General features: G+C 38.6%; 1 protein-coding gene and 1 long non-coding RNA gene across 2 annotated transcripts in view; both read left to right on the forward strand.

Annotated features, from left to right (window-relative positions):
* The window catches only part of LOC135201332 (uncharacterized), a 324,038-nt gene extending 323,851 nt beyond the window's left edge, over positions 1-187 (forward strand). The window contains exon 4 of the long non-coding RNA XR_010311501.1: positions 1-187. This exon is cut by the window's left edge and continues 14 nt beyond it. This is a non-coding gene — a long non-coding RNA (uncharacterized LOC135201332).
* A 2,378-nt stretch (positions 188-2,565) lies between these two features.
* Positions 2,566-5,888, forward strand: LOC135201743 (zinc finger protein Noc-like). The gene is made up of 2 exons (XM_064230955.1): positions 2,566-2,779; positions 2,997-5,888. The coding sequence occupies exons 1-2, from the start codon at positions 2,693-2,695 to the stop codon at positions 4,371-4,373; spliced, it is 1,464 nt and encodes a 487-aa protein (XP_064087025.1). The 5' UTR covers positions 2,566-2,692; the 3' UTR covers positions 4,374-5,888.
* The last annotated feature ends 11,669 nt before the right edge of the window (positions 5,889-17,557 follow it).

The raw sequence follows: 17,557 nt of genomic DNA on the forward strand, positions 1-17,557 counted from the left end.
TCGGTGCAGCGACGAGGCCGAGGCCAAGGCCTGCCCGAATCCACCCAGCGATCGAGACAGAGGCGCCCCGCGGTGCCGGACAAGCAGCCCTGTCACGTCCGAAACACCAGCGGCCGTCAGCAGATCCTCACACAACTCGTCAACCTGCAGAGGAGGGTGAAAGGGCTTAACTCCCCTTCAGAAGAGCAGCGGTAAAATAAATGGGGGGGGGGGGGGGGGGACGGAAACAAAAAGATTCTCTCTCTCTCTCTCTCTCTCTCTCTCTCTCTCTGATACATAAGATAAGAGCACATAGAGATATTACACTGTACAAAATGCAGGCACACACAAATATATACTACATAGGTGCGCTCTCTCTCTCTCTTCTCTCTCTCTCTCTCTCTCTCTGCCACATAAGATATAAGCACATAGGTATATTACACTATACAAAATGCACGCTCACATACATATAATACATAGGTACTCTCTCTCTGTCTCTCTGTCTCTCTCTCTGAAAACACAAGATATGAGCACATAGATATATTACACTATACAAAATGCAGGCACACATACATATATATACATAGGTGCTCTCTCTCTCTCTCTCCCTCTCTCTCATATAATCGACTTTTTCCTTTGGGTTTTTCTTTTGGACTCCAATCGCCCCGTTCCGTTCCAATACGACTTGAACACTTCACTCACTCAGTATTTATAACGTATGAGCGCTCACAAGGTAAGGGATGTAATCTTATGTTCTACCTCATATTTAATAATAATAATAATAATAATAAAATAATAATAATAATAATAATAATAATAATGACATCAGTACAGAGGTTCGACCCCTCCCATGAAATGCAGAAGTTTAGGAGCCAATGTGGCTGTTATAGATACGAAAATTCATGCTTTTGATAATGTTAGCGGTGGCTAGCGAAATATTGATATGTAAATATATATATTTTCTAGAGGATTTATATTGTTGATGAATTTCCCCTCTCTCTCTCTCTCTCTCTCTCTCTCTCTCTCTCTCTCTCTCTCTCTCTCTCTATATATATATATAATTATATATATATATATATATATGTATATATATATATATATATATAAATGAAGTATAAAAACACCGTATTATGCTTCTCAGCTATCAATAGAAGAATCCACAGTAATACTCTTTTTTTTAACAAGACGAAATATATTTGTAGAAATATTTACAAGAGTATTACTGTGGATCCTTCCGTATATAATATATATATAATATATATACTATATATATATATATATATATATATATATATATATATATATATATATACATATATAGAGAGAGAGGAGAGAGAGAGAGAGAGAGAGAGAGAGAGTGAGTTATAAACGGGAGTGGTAATTCCGTAGAGTTTTGCGTGACAGACCTTCGTTTATCGAGCGATATTTGGTATTACCACCGAAATGCTCCTGTCATACTCAGTGCCCTGTGTTTCCGACGGAATTCGTATTCGGTATAATACACATCTGAGAGACAAACGGACAGTCAGAGACATGAAAACCTGTCTTACCCAGCCATTATTTTTTTCTGATTATATGCCATCAATACGGATCTGTTGGAAACTGAGTTAAAAAACGCTAAGATCATTTACAGAAATGTCTGCACCTATAGATATATGATTTTGTAGATATATATATATATATATATATATATATAATATATATATATATCTATACATACATATATATAACCGTTATGATATCCAAGCTGCTGAATGTTGAATGCGACCATTGTGCAGCAAATAGCCTAAATATATATATATATATATATATATATATATATATATATATATATATATATATATATATATATATATACATTTCTTGTCACAATTTCATCGGCAAACTCGTCAGTGTGAATGCAGCCTCGTGTTTTGTTTACTGCTTCGACGTGTTAATTTCAGGCAATGTTCTATCTGATATATGTCTATTTTGTTTCTTAGATTTTTTTTTTAATAAGATTTCTTCTTAAAAAAAGGGCGAATTGTATTACACAGTCAAGTATCTCAGTGTAATATGCCTTAAGCGTGGAAGTGGAAAGTTTATGCATAATGGGAAATGTAGTTTTTATTCCATACAGAGGCATGATAGAATTTCATTGTTTTCTGAATTGATAACACAGAACCATGAAACAAACCGACATTCCCGTCCATATCACATCAAAAGCCAGCGATTTAACATTGCTTTCTTCTATTGGCGTGATGCTGGGGACTTGTAGTCGGCGGCGGCCAAGTTGGATGGCTCTCTCCGTGTGCTAGGGAGCTTTGGCGTACGGGTTCCTGTGATACATCTGCTGAAATCGAATTTCTTTTACCAGTCTTACAACGATCTCTAACGTTTTTCACGGCATTCATCTATTAATCGGAGTGTTGAATAGTGAACTGGTTATCCGGATATCCATCTGATTAAGGCGTGAAAGCGCAATAACTTTGTTTGTGACTCGTACGCCTGGCAACGGCGCGTTGTATTCAAGGCAGTAGTAGTGTGTGTCGACCAACACGTCATGAGTGTCGGCCATGACGTCATTCCCCTGCTGAATACTTCTCACGCGGCCGTCCTCCTCCTCAGTACCAGTAGAGACATCGTTGCGTTCGGAGGCCAATTGTAACCCTCCATGTGCTGAAGTGCTTGATATTTTTTTTGAGAATTTAGTGTTCACAAAAATACTGTGCTAATGGTGGTTCTAGAGTCTAAGGGGATGTTGACTGCAGGCAGTAATCAATATTTACAACCGGATTATCTGTCTCCATTACCCACCACGGTAAGAAAAGTTTATGAACTTGACTGATTTTTTTGTGGACTTCTCGTCAACTCGACGAGTGTCATACGAAATACTTTTGTGTTAATATATTTGATTATATTCTTGAAAGCTTGCTTTTTAAGTAGCGAATAATTTCTGTTACGTTTTTATTTAACTTTTTACTTTTAAATTTTTTTTCACGACGCCTAACCGATTTTTCTTTTTTTGTTGTTTACAGCTGGATGCCAAAAAGTCTCCACTTGCGCTGCTAGCGCAAACATGCTCCCAGATCGGAGCAGACTCTTCGAAGCCGCTGCCGAACGAGAAAAAGAAAGAGGAGGAGAAGAAGGAGAAGTCGACCCCTACTCCCATCGACGCCACTCGAAGGTCCCCTGCGTTCAAGCCCTACGAGAGTGCTACCAAGAAGAACATGGCAGAGGAAACGACGAGTAGTGAGGAGAAGGGGCACGACAGAAAAACGCCCTCCAGCCAGCCCTCCAGTGCCAGGTCACCCTCCAACTCCAGCAACGGAGGTGGCTCGAGTTCGGGAACTACCAAAGAGGAAAGTGGGCGACGAAGCAGCGAGGCAGGTGCCACGTCCTCCGCCTCCACGACGCCCATCATCAGATCTGGACTAGAAGTGCTCGCTGGCCATCCCAAAGACGTGCCCCTTGGCACCTACAGAACTGGCGTCCCCCCAATGCTGTCTCATGGATACCCAGGACTGGAGAGTCATCCAGCCCTTCGTGGCGCCCATCCAGGTTTCATGCAAGGTCTGGGCCTTCCTGGATTGCCATCCTCCTTAGCCTCCGTGTACCCAAGTGCAGCTGCCGCCGCCCTCTATTCCTCCGCAGGACTCACCTCCACCACAGGATTACCTCCGTCGCTCCTTGCATCTCCATATCTCACCTACACTCGTGTTAAAACGGCCGGAGGCGGTGAAGCGGTAGTGCCTGTGTGTCGCGACCCTTACTGCACAGGGTGCCCCTATTCCGTGCAAAACAACCATCTGCTACAGTCGGGCGGTGCGTGCCCTCCGTCGTGTACTCAGTGCGAGCAGGCCAAAGCCGCCCTCAGTGCTCTCCCCGGACTGTCTTCTTTACCTCCTTCATCTCTCGTGCCTGCAAGCAGTATCCTGCCACCCACATCAGTCGCTGCCGCTGCAGCAGCCTCGTTGTATTCTCCGTCAGCTGCTTCTTCCCTCCTCACGGGTCCCCCTCGACCATACGTGTGCAACTGGATAGCAGGAGACACTTATTGTGGCAAGCGATTTTCTACCTCGGAGGAGCTCCTTCAACACCTGAGAACCCACACAAACATGTCCACAGATTCGTCGTCTTTGAGTCTGCTGTCTAATCCCCTTCACGCCCACGCCGCCCTCCTTGGTTCAGCCCATTCCGCCCTTCATCGGCCTGGCATGCCTTACCCTCCACCTGCCCTGTCGCCACTCACTGCTGCCCGATACCACCCCTACAGTAAACCGTCAGCTCTTTCCACATCAGCCGCCCTCACACCAACGCTGCCTGGGCTTTCTCCCTACGCCTCCGCCCTTTCAGCTTATCCTCATGGATACCCGTCGCCCTACGCTGGTCTGTACCCAAGGCCGCCTCTCTGATGTGTGCCCTAAGGGATGTTCTCCGTTATACCCGGAATAAGTTAAAAACCTAAAAAAAAACAAAAAAAATTCTATATAAATATATATAAAGTCCGGGATTTTTAGGGAGTGTGTGACCCATATCAGGTGCTATAATCAAAAGAAAAAGGTAAAAAGTTGAGTAATATAATAATAAATATTGATCATTAAAAAGACCGGCCGTTGAGGCGTCTGTGCCAAAGCATCTGCTCCGACGTCAGCAGCTTAATTAGTGTTTATAGAGAGATGTGGAGGAGAGTTACTTACGGGCACCTCCTGGAGGTGCGATTTGCTGCTGCTGCTGCTTCAGGAGAGAGAGAGAAGGAAAGAGAGGCGTGGTAGAACTCTTCGGTAGTGACGCGCCCCGTTCTGGCGGGTGGTTGGGGGTAGGGAAAATAAAACACAAAAAAAAAAGGCAAGACGGGGAAAGAGCGCGGTGTGATGATGATGGCGGAGACGAAAAACACACCGTTGTTGTTGTTGTTGTATTTCCTCTCGGAAACTCTCGATGATGAAGAAGTTTTGTTGCTTTGAAATTTTCACTCCCCCTTACGAAATAGACGTCACCGCCGCTGTCAGTCGCCGTCAGTTTTCATCGTCATCTCTTCTACAAAAGACAAGTTATTATCGCTCAACCCTGCCAACCAACCAACCAAAAAAAATATATATTAAAAAAAATCTCCCTGTACCCCTGTCGTCGCCCCCAACTTTAAAAACGAGAAAGAAAGAAAAGAAAGAGTCACTTAATATAATAAAGCGGAAGTTCGGATCTCGTGGCGAGTATTTTTGTGCATCAGTAATTTTAATTCTATTTGATTTTTGACTGTGATAGCCTAAGTTTGTACATACATCCTGTAAATAATTTTTTTCTTCTCAGTGGTGAATATGTATATGAAAATTATTTGGATTTATGACTAATTATTGAAATATAAGAGTTTTTTTAAAGAGAATTTCTATGGTTTTGATTTACCTTGAAGTTTTTAACGATGATAATGAGACGTTTTCAGTACCTAACCACAATCAAGGTAATAATTCCAATGTGTCGATCGCAGCAGACAATGCACCGTCGGATCACGGACCTTGCAACAATGCCAAAGTCGATGGAAAACGAAACAAACTTCTATTTATAAAAACTCATACAAAAAACCCAAGTATAAAAAACTCAAACACTTGAATGGAAGCTTTAACTTACAGTAAAAGAGATGCGTTACATTGTGATGACTCACTTTCTAAAAAAAGAGAAAGTTTGTTTTCCCATAAAACTGATGAGGGATATGGACCTGGGGATGTCAATGTTACATAGTTTTCTGTTTCCTCAAAAGTATTTCTTCAACCAATTGTTATCTCAATGAACCATATCTAGTCTGCCCAAACTTATTATGAGTTTATATGCAACATTTTAATGTATTTAAAAAGTTAAATGCTGAAAGATATCCTCCACAAATATATATCTATATCTATATAAATTGCACTCAATAAAGAAAGCATGTTAAAATCCATCATAGTTTTATTGCTATTCATTTTGTTCAAAAATTGTCAACTTCGTATTAGATTGGTGGCTTTTTGAAGATTGTTATAATTCAAGTTTATATCTGTAATATGTATTACGATTTTTTGTATTAAAATTTGCTTCCTAACTGAATTAAGTGTTCAGAAAGTTAGTATGTTAACGAATAAGGCAAATGAAATCTTAAGTATCAAAAGTTAAGAGACGCGGCGGCAAAACTCTACGGGAACCGCACGCCACATGTGACACGACCCACTGTCTTAAATAGTAAATATCATTCCTGTACTGCCAGCAAACCTATAATACTGATTATAATTGATACTTAGATCATTTTCAATTATTACACGTGTGAATTTTATTTCTAATGTTATAAGTAACATTTGTTATCGGGAAGGATTTTTAAAATTTTTAATATACTTCTAGAAAACTGGCAGTACGTGGGTTAGAAAGTCTTAAAACTATATATTTACATGGTAAAAATATTAATTATAATCAGGGAATGTTAAAAAATCTAAGATTGCACTTGGCACATAAGCAGATATGACCGGTTAATCGCTTAAGTAGCATATGGAATTGTTTAAATGCTTAATTACTACTAGCAGTTGAAATCATTTTTAATATGAAAAATTAATGGAAAAAAAATATTGCTTATGTATTTTTTTGAGTTATCGTACACTGAAGATCAATTTTGCTAATGTGACAATGAATTTTATCACTGTGATACGTAAATACATGAGCAAGAACAAATTATCTTTTTCCCAGAGACAATTTAAAGAAAAGATACTGGTATACTTGAATTTTGAAGAAGCCTAACAAATAAATATGTCATAGAAAGTCACGGAGTATTCATCGAATTAAAAATGACATTTTTACTAAAATGAGGTATCTGTATAAAAAGCCAATATAAAATCGTGCAAAGTTGGGAGAAAACAGGTATACATACAAGCGAGCGAACCAACCAGAAGAAGCAGGAGGCCTGGTGGTGAGATGGGAAGGAGGAAGGCCTGGGAGTCTACCCCAGCCTACACAAGGGGGCTCCCCCAAGTAATGGCGAGAGCCTTCTTCTCCCTCCCACTCCCTTCCCCCACTTGATGTATTGTGTCCATTAGATACCCCAGAGTATTATTAGCTTTGAGCTATAAATCCATCGGGCTATTCGTCTTCCTTGCTCCAAAGAATGGCCTACAATGAAGCTACACTTTTGCTCTGTAATGTGGACGACATGTCTCTTGAGCGAAAGACAATGTGTAATAATGCTGAGGTGGCAAAGGACGGTTGACAATCTTTTATAGGTATAAAAAAAAAAAAAAAAGACTCATTTATTGCACAGACGGGACTCGAGGGTCTTTGCGTCGAGTAACGCACTATGCAGGATTCTGAAAACTAAATCGAGTTTGATCAGCCAGTTTCTGCAATCGGTAAAAAAATATCTTTAAAAGTAATATTTTATGCATTTTACAGCATGCTGTTCCATGTAGTCACTCTTCTCTGGAAATAGTGCAGAGAGAGGTAGCAGGTTAATAGTTTATAACGTGTAACATTAGTGTTTACGTGGAATGAGCACAGTAATAATGACAAGTTTAAATGGAGACCAATGGATTTGAAAGAACTTCGTCACATAAGGTAAATTAAATAAAGCACGAAATTATCTTAGATTCATAAACATTACGGTCATTCTTAAGATAGCAAAAATTAAGTAAATAAGTGCTTCTGTACATGAAGAAATCAGTAAAAAATATCACTGGCAAATAGCAAAAAATGGAACGAGTAAAAAGAAAAAAGAAAAAAAAAAATGGTTACAACTGCCTTATGACATTTGCAATATGGCTTGTCAAAGTGGCAACGCGTCTTTTCAGTTAAAATATCGGCACATTCTTACGAAATAGCAAACATGGCTTTGGATATATCCTCCAGAATATCTTATTAACTCTATGTCATACCTTGGCTTGGGGAGGGGGTTGAAGGAGGAGGTCTAGCTCTCACCCTAACAAACCAACCCCCACTCCCTCTGAATTCGCTGTGGGACAACTTTGAAATCGCCAGGAAATCGTAACTTCACTTCGAATTACGAATCCAACGACTATCCCATGCATGGTGTATAGAGCCAATACATGTTAATCAACCCTCCCGGTTAAATTAAGTTTTCAAGCGAAGGCAAATAAGTAATAACTGAACCAGGGGTTCTGGTAACAACCTGCTCTACCGAAGCAGGGAATATTTAATGGAAGGAAATTACAGGGGACGAGGTATAGAGACGTGACTCCGCCGAAATCAAGATACAGAGTCGTGACGTTGATTAATAAAAAGTTACCTTCTATTAGGTAAGAAAAGGTATATATTTCCTCGGTGGAAATATTGTTTTCTTTTTTAGATTTACGAAGGGGAGTAGTGAGGACCCCAGGACTATTATGACATGATAGGCGTTGGGAGGGATACAGCTTGATCACGTCGAGGGAGGAGGGGATATAAAATTATGTGAGATGTATATGCTTACGAAAGCAAGTATTTTAACTGGCATTGAAGGAAGGAATATGAAATAAGGCAATTCCTAAAAAATTTGTAACCGTTAACGATGAATTTCTGTTTTTGAACAAAAGGTATCATTTACCGTTGGGATATGAGGGAAGGAAATATGTTAATGATTTTGCAATTTATGATTTGGAGAAACAAATTCGCCAGTTGATGTATTGTAAGTTATTTATTAAAAAATTCAAAAATATAATACCAGTAGCCAAATTTCGGAGAATCTGTTTCTTTTTGATTCACCCCTTTTCAATACCGAACCCATGAGTGAAATATCACAGAATAATTTGGGCCAAAAATAATTAATGATTATATTGGTTCAATTCCTCCTACTATCTCTATACAAGATCAAGGAAAAGTAAATCTCGACCAAAGAAACATGGGAAAATTATGGAATAAGAATATCTTGTATCTACGAAACTCAAATAAAAAAGATTGGAATACGACAACCCAAACCCAAAAGCTTAGAGCAGATCAAATTTTAACCATAATACTTGCTAATTGTAGGGAAAACAAAAATAACTTATGGTTATTTTTTTTTTTTTTTGTTTTGTTTTTAAAACGCAAGGGAAAATGCCCTACAAAAAGTACGAGAAAAAAAATGAAAGATGGATAAAGAACCCACTCAAAACTAAATATTGGTAATAATATAAGATTGTTTATTTAGACCTCAACCAGTTCAGCAGATAGAAGAGAAACAATAAATATTAACAGTGTTAGGGTTAAGAGCTTTTGATTTTGAATAATAGTTAATGCTTACGGGCGGAACCGGATTGGTATTCCTACCAGCTTTCTAAAAGATTCCCTTTATAGATTTGCATTATTATATCCACAGGTTATTATAACAAATACATCGATTGGTAAACTGGGGACAAATACCCTTTCTATTTGGGAAACAACCCCTCCCGTGGAAACCCATCTTCACAAGGAAAGGAGACAAGGACGGACCCTGGTAAACTTACAGGACCAGTTTCTGTCCTTCCGGTGTTAATCGAAGGTTAAATGGGAAAAAAGATTGTGTGCAAATCAGTAATGGGCAACTATCCTAGAAAAAAATAATTTGATTTGCGAACCAACTCCAAAACACTGGATTTCCGTAAAGGGTTTATCAACAGAGAAAACAGTCTTTGAGGAAATTGAAATTAACAGATGAAAATTTATAAAAACTATTGATAGAAAAAAAGTTTTTCCATAGTAAATTTTTTGTTTTATGCGTACCTAATCCCCCCAAAAAAAAAAGGCATTTTTCGATAGGTGTTGTTAAAGCCATGATTGGAAATGTGTTCAACAAATATACTTAAAGGGATACATCACCAAATTGCTACTTTTGGGTTTCGAGATTACGTGGGAGATAGGAGGTCAGGTAAGTTAGATTAGGAGACGTAAATTCTTTGTATTGAAAACAAAAGGTTGAATTTGGTGGGTCCCACAGGGGATCTGTCCTAGGCCCAATTCTTGTTTTTAAATCTTTACAGTTTAATGATATGGATTTTAAATTACATAGAAAAACTGCCGTGCTAATTCAATATGCATGATGACACCCAAGTTTCTTTTCGGCCCTGATCAATTAGGAAAATCTCAGGAGAAGATTGCCCTTTTGAATAAAAAGGATCTTTCTGAAACTAATATGGCTCAAAAATTAAGAAAAGTACCTTTTCTAAGGAAAGGAAAGGGCTATTTATTCAAATGCCACCCCAAAAACAGCCAAGTTGCATTGTTTGTGGGTAGACTTAGCCACAGTATTCATTAGCAAAAATTCCAGACTGGACAATTGTAATTAAAATGTCGATTGGGGGATTAAAAAGGTAAAGATAAATGCTCGAACATTGTGAAAAAATATAGGTATACCACATGGACAGGTATATGGACATTCAGTACGCACAATTGACGAGCTGAGTAGGAAACACTTCTGAGTAGAAAAGGTCAGTTGCAATTCAAGGTAATCTAAGTAGAGTAAAAAGATTACTTTCGATCGGATACTACTTTCCGAGCCTGATTGTTCCGTGGGGAAAGACCTGGTCACCTGAGCGGGTAATAAACTACTGTATTCAAGATATGGGGGAAGTAACAAAAATTGAATATGCACATGGAAAAAAAAAAAAAAAAAAAAAAGGAAAAAAAAAAAAAAAAAAAAAAAAATAAAAAAAAAAAGCTTCCAAAAAATAAAAAATCCACCAAAACTCTTTGCAGGTAGAGTAGCCCGTTTAATTGGGGTTGAGAAAAAAAGAAAGAGGGGTGAAAGGAAAAAAAACACCGATCACATCACCCCAACCCTCCAGCAATTTTTTTTAAAAGTGGGATTAAAATTAAAAGAAAAGTGGTATGTAACGATTTTGTTTTTGTTTTTGGTTTTTAAAAGTTTTGAAAGGGGGGGAGGAAGAAAAGGGAAAAGGATTCCCAAACTGGGCTATTACAACATTTCCTACAGTTGGTAATTGTAGGACCCAATTGGTATTTAACAAGGACAGAATGAAAAATCTATATGTTAGACAGCTATCGAAAAAGATTTCTTCACCGCCTCGGGATGGCAAAAGGGTACCCAGGCCCAGCTTGGGAAACTATAATAGGAAAATAAACTACCTCTTGGGGAAAATTAAGGAAAATGTAATAAGATGTTAGTTCTGAGTTATTCCAAAAAGCGGAAACTTAAAGGCAAAACCTTAAATCTTAAATTTTTACTTGAAAATGTATAATATCCTAAAATTTTACCAATCCAATTATTGTGAAATTTTATGTAAAATAAATTTTATATGTAATGATCAGCAGACCAAGAAAACCATTTTTAAATAAGGGAATAAAGGTTTTTTGACTTTGGAATTTGACCCTTTGACTCTTTCGATCTCTTCTCTTCCGCTATCTCTCTCCTCCTCCTCTCCTCATTTTTAAATGAAATATGGTTTAAAGGTCAGCTTGCACAACTATATATGCATAAACCCTGTTCGTGAGGTCTCTCCTCTTACCAAACATATTTCAAATTGATATTACCTAATGCACTAACGTCAACTGCATAATAAAGGGAAAAAGAAATTGGAAATTTGGAAAGAATTAGCATCCAATTCCTCTAAGCAATAGCTACATTACTTTACCTCTCTCTGTTTTTACCACGGTGCTCGAAGGAGCACCACCAACCAGCGCAATTAATCTTAACGGCCATTGGTAATTCAAAGGGTACATCAACGCTAACACGCGGGCTCCTGAGGTTGCTGCAGTTGGGGACTCTGAAAACCATGTTTCCTTAATTTCCCTTTAAGGTCCCAGGGGTCTCGGGGTTTATCACACGCCGGACTTCCGGTTCGAAGCCTGCGGTTCCAAACCAAAACCACCATTCTTAAACACAATGCTACGCTAATCCTCTGCGCTTACGAAATGCAGCGCTCGCTCGTTCGCCTTGCTGACTTGGCTGGCTCTTTCTCGCGTTTTTAGCTGTTTAGCTTGGCAGAAGGTGGTGCTTGCTTTGCTCAGCTTTTTAGCTCGGCAAAAGACGTTTGCCTTGGTTAGCTTTAGCCTTGCCACAAAAACCAAAAGCTTGCTTTGGCTTAACTTTTACGCTTGGCTCCAGGAGTTGTACTCTTTCTTTTTAGAATTATCCAGGCAAAAGGTGTTAGCTTTGCTTAGCTTTAGCTCGGCAAAAGTTATTTGCTTTCTTAGAATTATCCTGGCACAAGGTGTTAGCTTAGCTTAGCTTTAGCTTGGCATAAGTTGCTTGCTTTGCTTAACTTTAGCTTGTCAAAAGTTATTTGCTTTGTTTGAATTATACTGCTTTAGCCTAGCAAAAGTTGTTTGCTTTGCTCTGCTTTGCTTAGCTTTAGCTTGGCAAAAGTTGTTTGCTTCGAAACTGGGCAAACGGCGGTCAAATAACCAAAGATGTTTGTGACCGCCAAGGGGTTTTAAACTTTAACCTTCTATAAATCAATTTAAAATCGAAATAGGCAAGGGGGAAGGAAATTTTGCCAAAACTACGTCTGTATGTTGTTTCGGGACTTTTCCTCTCTTCCTCTTCTCGCCTCCTTCTCCCCTCTCCTCTCCTCTCTCTCTTCGCTTCAATTAAAACAGATGTTTCTGTTTAGTTAGTATTTCTAAAATACACTGTCTTTCAAGTCCAAATCCTCATTGACAGCGTTTTCATTAAAAGGCACCAAAAGCCATATTTCACTGCGTGAATAACGACCAAAAGGGATAATAAATTAACATATGAAACATATGAGTACGTACGTTTTGCTGAATTTGAAAGCGCCGTGCATAAACATCTGTGTATACCTCAGTCAGGTATGTTGTTATTGTGAGGATCACGGGTTTTCATGTTTTTCTTTTTGTTATTATTATAATAATATAGAATTAAACAAGAATCGATAAATATCAAATACATAAATGAATATGTACTGGGAGGGGGGGGGGGGAAAAGGGGGAAGGGGGGGAAAAGGAAAAGGAAAAAACGAAGGAAAATTAACTGTAATCGGAAAAAACAAAAAAAACCAGGCAGAAAAAGAAAAATAAATGAAAAAATTTTCAATAAATAGTTGCAAGCAATTCCTATCGAATTACTTGGATAAAACTGAGTTTAATTCAATTAAAAAAATGTTAAAAAAGAAGTTAAAAGCAAGTAAGTCAAAGTTAAAAAATACAACAAGGGGAGGTAAAACAATTTGCCACCAATAAACAAATCCCAATCTGTAAGAAGTATCTACATTCCCAAGGGTTTGTTAAAAACAAAATAAACATCACTACCGGCGCTTACATGCAATTCTGTATACAGATCATCTCGTGCAATCGTTCAGGGTTCGTCGCTATGCACGTAACCCTCCGATTTTTATCGTTTTTAATTTAAAGTCAATACTATTTGTACTTACTGAAAATAAACTCGTGTAGGTTATTATCCTCTAGCTGTCAATTCTGTTTTGAAAATCGTAGAACAAATTGATATTTCGTAAGAAGCAATGCAAATAATTTCTTTTATTTCAGCCTCGGAAGACAGAGTTAATTTTATAAAGACAAGTTATATATATTTTTTTTTTTTTCTCAGGAATCCTATAATTTAGCTTACCTATGTGTCAACATTTACATGCTATTTATTTATAAAGTTAATTTTTATCGGATTTTACAGAAGGATAGAGGCGGATGCATCAATTTTCATACCGCCAACGTTCGCAACGTTGATCTGTAGATCGTCATTTTTTATTTTTTTATTTCAATTTCCCCCACCTTCCCCTTTTCCAGGTTCTTCTTATTGTTAAACGAATGTGTTTTATTGCTTGCGTTTGACTTTAGTGTGTGGTAAATATACCATATATATTTATATATATATATATACTATAATATATCATATATAATAATATATATTATAAAGGTAATAAAAAGGTACCATTTAAAACACTGTGGTTTAACAAAGGCCAAGGGACTATATAATTGAGAAGGGGGTTGGGGGGACAAGGTCAAGTTCACCGCAAATATTAGTCCAATTTAGCTTTTTTAAAACGAGGGAGGTATTATAGTGGGCCTTTTATACTTGAGACGTATACCTATTTTTAACAGGAGAAGTTTGATTCAACAACACAACCGCGCCACACCCACACACGCACACCCACACACCCACACACAAACACACACACACACAAAACACACATATATATTATATATATATATAATTATTATATATATACATATATATATAGATATATATAATTAAACGTTTTTTTGTTAGAAGACACCAAAAACTAAAATCTTACAAGGAACAAAAAAAAGGTTCAAGATATTACAGTTCCCCACGTCCAGAAAGAACGAGTTAATATATGAGGAAAAATTATTTGTTTCTGGCCAACGCCAAGGTATCATTAGCACATACCCAACCCCAAACAGCACAAAACATCGCTTAAAATAAAAAATTAAGAGGAAATGGTTCCATGCTTTCAGCATCCCACCTCCTCCAAACGCACCACACTCACCCCACCACCAACATAAATAGACAAAAAAAAATATATATACATAAATAAATAAAACATTCTCTGAAATCTTCTCCTGTCCGTCTGACGAGTGGACCACATTTCTTACTTGATTTGTGGCAGAAGTGTCGTGTGTGTGTTTACTTGCAAAGAGTGCCGACAAACGAGCTACCCAGCGGTCTTAAATAAGAATGTTACTGCCTTTGTTTGTGTTCGTTTGCGTTTGTGTGTAAGGAAGATCGTGAAGAGTGGAATTCTCTCTCTCTCTCTCTCTCTCTCTCTCTCTCTCTCTCTTTCGGATTCTCCTTCATTTTCGATCAATTCTAGATAAAAAAAATATCCTTTGCCTGTGTCCACCTTGCTCTCTCTCTCTCTCTCTATCTCGTACGAAAATAAAAATTTACAACCATTTTTTCGCCATTTATTGCATTGAATTAACAAAATGCTTTTTTTTTAAGCACCACTTCTTCACGTCTATGTCCAAATGGGTCCTCTCCTCTCTCTCTCTCTTTTGTATTTGTATTAATTTTATAAGCAAGTCACTTCTCTCAGTCGGTCCAAATGGTATCTCTCTCTTCTCCTCTCTCTCTCTCTCTCTCTCTCTCTCTCTCTCTCTCTCCGTTTGCATTAATCCTTTAGTAAGCCACTTCTCTCAGTCCGTCCTAATGTTATCTATCTCCTTATAATCCCGGCGCTCGCCCGCTCCGCGTATTAGTATGAGGAGCAATACTTTTTTATCATCCATTTGAGTCATAAAGATAGTCGGGAACACCGCATCTAAATCGTATCCACACCACTACAGATATGCTCTTGCAATATTCATGCGGCGACTCAAATGCTAAACACATACATATACATAATCAAACGAGCACTCACATGTATGTAATACTAATCACAAATACTGCGCGCTTAATTGTTTCTGCCACGTACACGAATGTGCGAGTGTGATCACATACACACACACGCACGCATACACACACACACACATTCAGCCTCTTGCAATTATATACATAATGACACATAAATATTCAATTGCCCCAACCTACCCATGCAGTGTGGCTCATACATAAAGCATTCATGCAAAAGCATCCAAAGCATTATGTAGATGCGGCTCTCTCTCTCTCTCTCTCTCTCTCTCTCTCTCTCTCTCTCTCTCTCTCTCTCTCTCTCTCTCCTTCAGACGTTGTTCACATAATCATCTGTCTGTCTGTGAATTTAACTGCCTTAGGTTCTTTAACCGTGGTTCATAACATCATTCTCTTCTCTTCAGTGGTTCTCATGATCGTCATTCTCTCTCTCTCTCTCTCTCTCTCTCTCTCTCTATATATATATCTCTCTCTCTCTCTCTCTCTCTCTCATGGCCTTCTCTGTCATCACTTAATAGACAGTTGTAGGAGGCAGGGCGCACACACAGCCTATGACAAAACTCCTCATTTCTAGCGATGCATCAAGAGGACTCCTAAATCACACGGCAGTCACTCACCAAAATGCGTACAATTTGCTATAATTACACATTTCATTCGTCATATCAAATAATACGACTTGCGCGCCTCATGACGGGTTGCGGACGTAATAATAGTCATGCCACAGGTACGTAATCAGTGGGTTTAGTCAAAATAATAGCCAGGTGAGTCCCAGGCAAACAATTACGGACCATGATGTATTAGGGAGGTGCAACCGAGCGCTTGTGGGAGCCGGCCGCTCGGCAGTCGGTCCGCAGGGCGCGTCCGCTCGCTCGGCGAATCTCGTCCGTCGGGTCCCGCGACCGACGGCCGTCGATCTCCCTCCCCGCTCGACGGACGGAACTCGAACTCGGCTGGGAAGCAGACGAAGCATTCTGGAAGCTTCACGAACAGGAAGCATAATTGTGAGGAGCACTAACATGATGTATCACATTTGTCCGATTATTTGACTTCTGGCTCTATCTTTAACTTAATCAAAAGGAAAATCACTGAGATTAAAAAGCGATTTATTCCTACCGAGATGAAATACAGACCTAGACCAAGGTTCCGTACTCTCTCTCTCTCTCTCTCTCTCTCTCTCTCTCTCTCTCTCTCTCTCTCTCATAAAAATATTAGCACACTCATTCACACACACCGTGCAGTATATACATACCTTATTGCTGAAGCCTGGCATTCACATAAATACAGCTGAGCTACAGCTGCAATTTATAGATGCGCGAAGTTAAGTGCTTCAAGAAGCTGTTGTCTAACAACTTGTTTCCGACCGCAAAGGCCTCGGCGTGAAAGAGCAAAGAAGAAGAAGAAGAAGTGGAGGAAGAAACGAAGGGGAGAGAAAAAAAATACGAAAGTGGAACACCGAAGTTGCTCCTTCTCCGCCCCACTTCAAAGTACACGCACAAGAGAGAAAGAGAGAGAGAGAAAAAAAGAGAGAGAGAGAGCGCTCCTGCGCGCCCATCCTTTGCTGCAGCATGGGAGCGCCAAACCCGTCTCACGTCATGTGAAGTTTTGAGTCATTGTCTATCTGCGCGCGTCTGCAGACGACATGATTACATGCCGAGTGTTGACTTGGCCGAGGCGTTTCCTCCTTCATATTGATAACTCGGGGCTCCATAATAGTACAAGAGACAAGAGGCATAAGGCCTGCTGCCATTAGACATGCGGCCGGTGGCATTTAGGTGAATTTATATGTCGCTCTCTGAGTGAATTTCGATAAGATTATCTCTGATGTGTATGTGACTGTGTGTCTGTGTGTCAGGCTGATCATAAGGAGTTCTTAAATAAAAGGAGAATTAATGAGTACTTTTATTCAGATAATATATATATATATTATTTTTAAAGGCAACTGCTTTTGCCTTTATTTATATATATTCATCACGTTCCAAATTTTTCGATTCAGTTATACACACACACACACACATACACACACTATATATATATATATATATATATATATATATATATTATATATATATATATATATATATATATATATCTTATCTATCTATCTATCTATATATATATATATATATATATATATATATATATATATATATATATATATATATAAACCTTTCGCGTAAAGGACGATGCCTCAACAGATATTAATTTTCCAGATTCTTTAAGTGTTTTGTGATTAATTTACAAGCCCCGTGCCTACCTCTACCGTGGATGCGACCCTCCTCATTTCGTCCTTTAAGTAACTGCCACGTACAAATCCAACTCTTAGTGCATCAGAGG

Source organism: Macrobrachium nipponense, chromosome 28, assembly GCF_015104395.2.
Source record: "Macrobrachium nipponense isolate FS-2020 chromosome 28, ASM1510439v2, whole genome shotgun sequence".
Lineage (NCBI taxonomy): Eukaryota > Metazoa > Arthropoda > Malacostraca > Decapoda > Palaemonidae > Macrobrachium > Macrobrachium nipponense.

Excerpts from the sequence above, each read along its gene's own strand:
- LOC135201743 (XM_064230955.1), top strand. The coding sequence starts at position 2,693 with ATGGTGGTTCTAGAGTCTAAGGGGATGTTGACTGCAGGCAGTAATCAA. Across the intron at positions 2,780-2,996 it reads TGTCTCCATTACCCACCACG|CTGGATGCCAAAAAGTCTCC; the intron begins GTAAGAAAAGTT and ends TGTTGTTTACAG.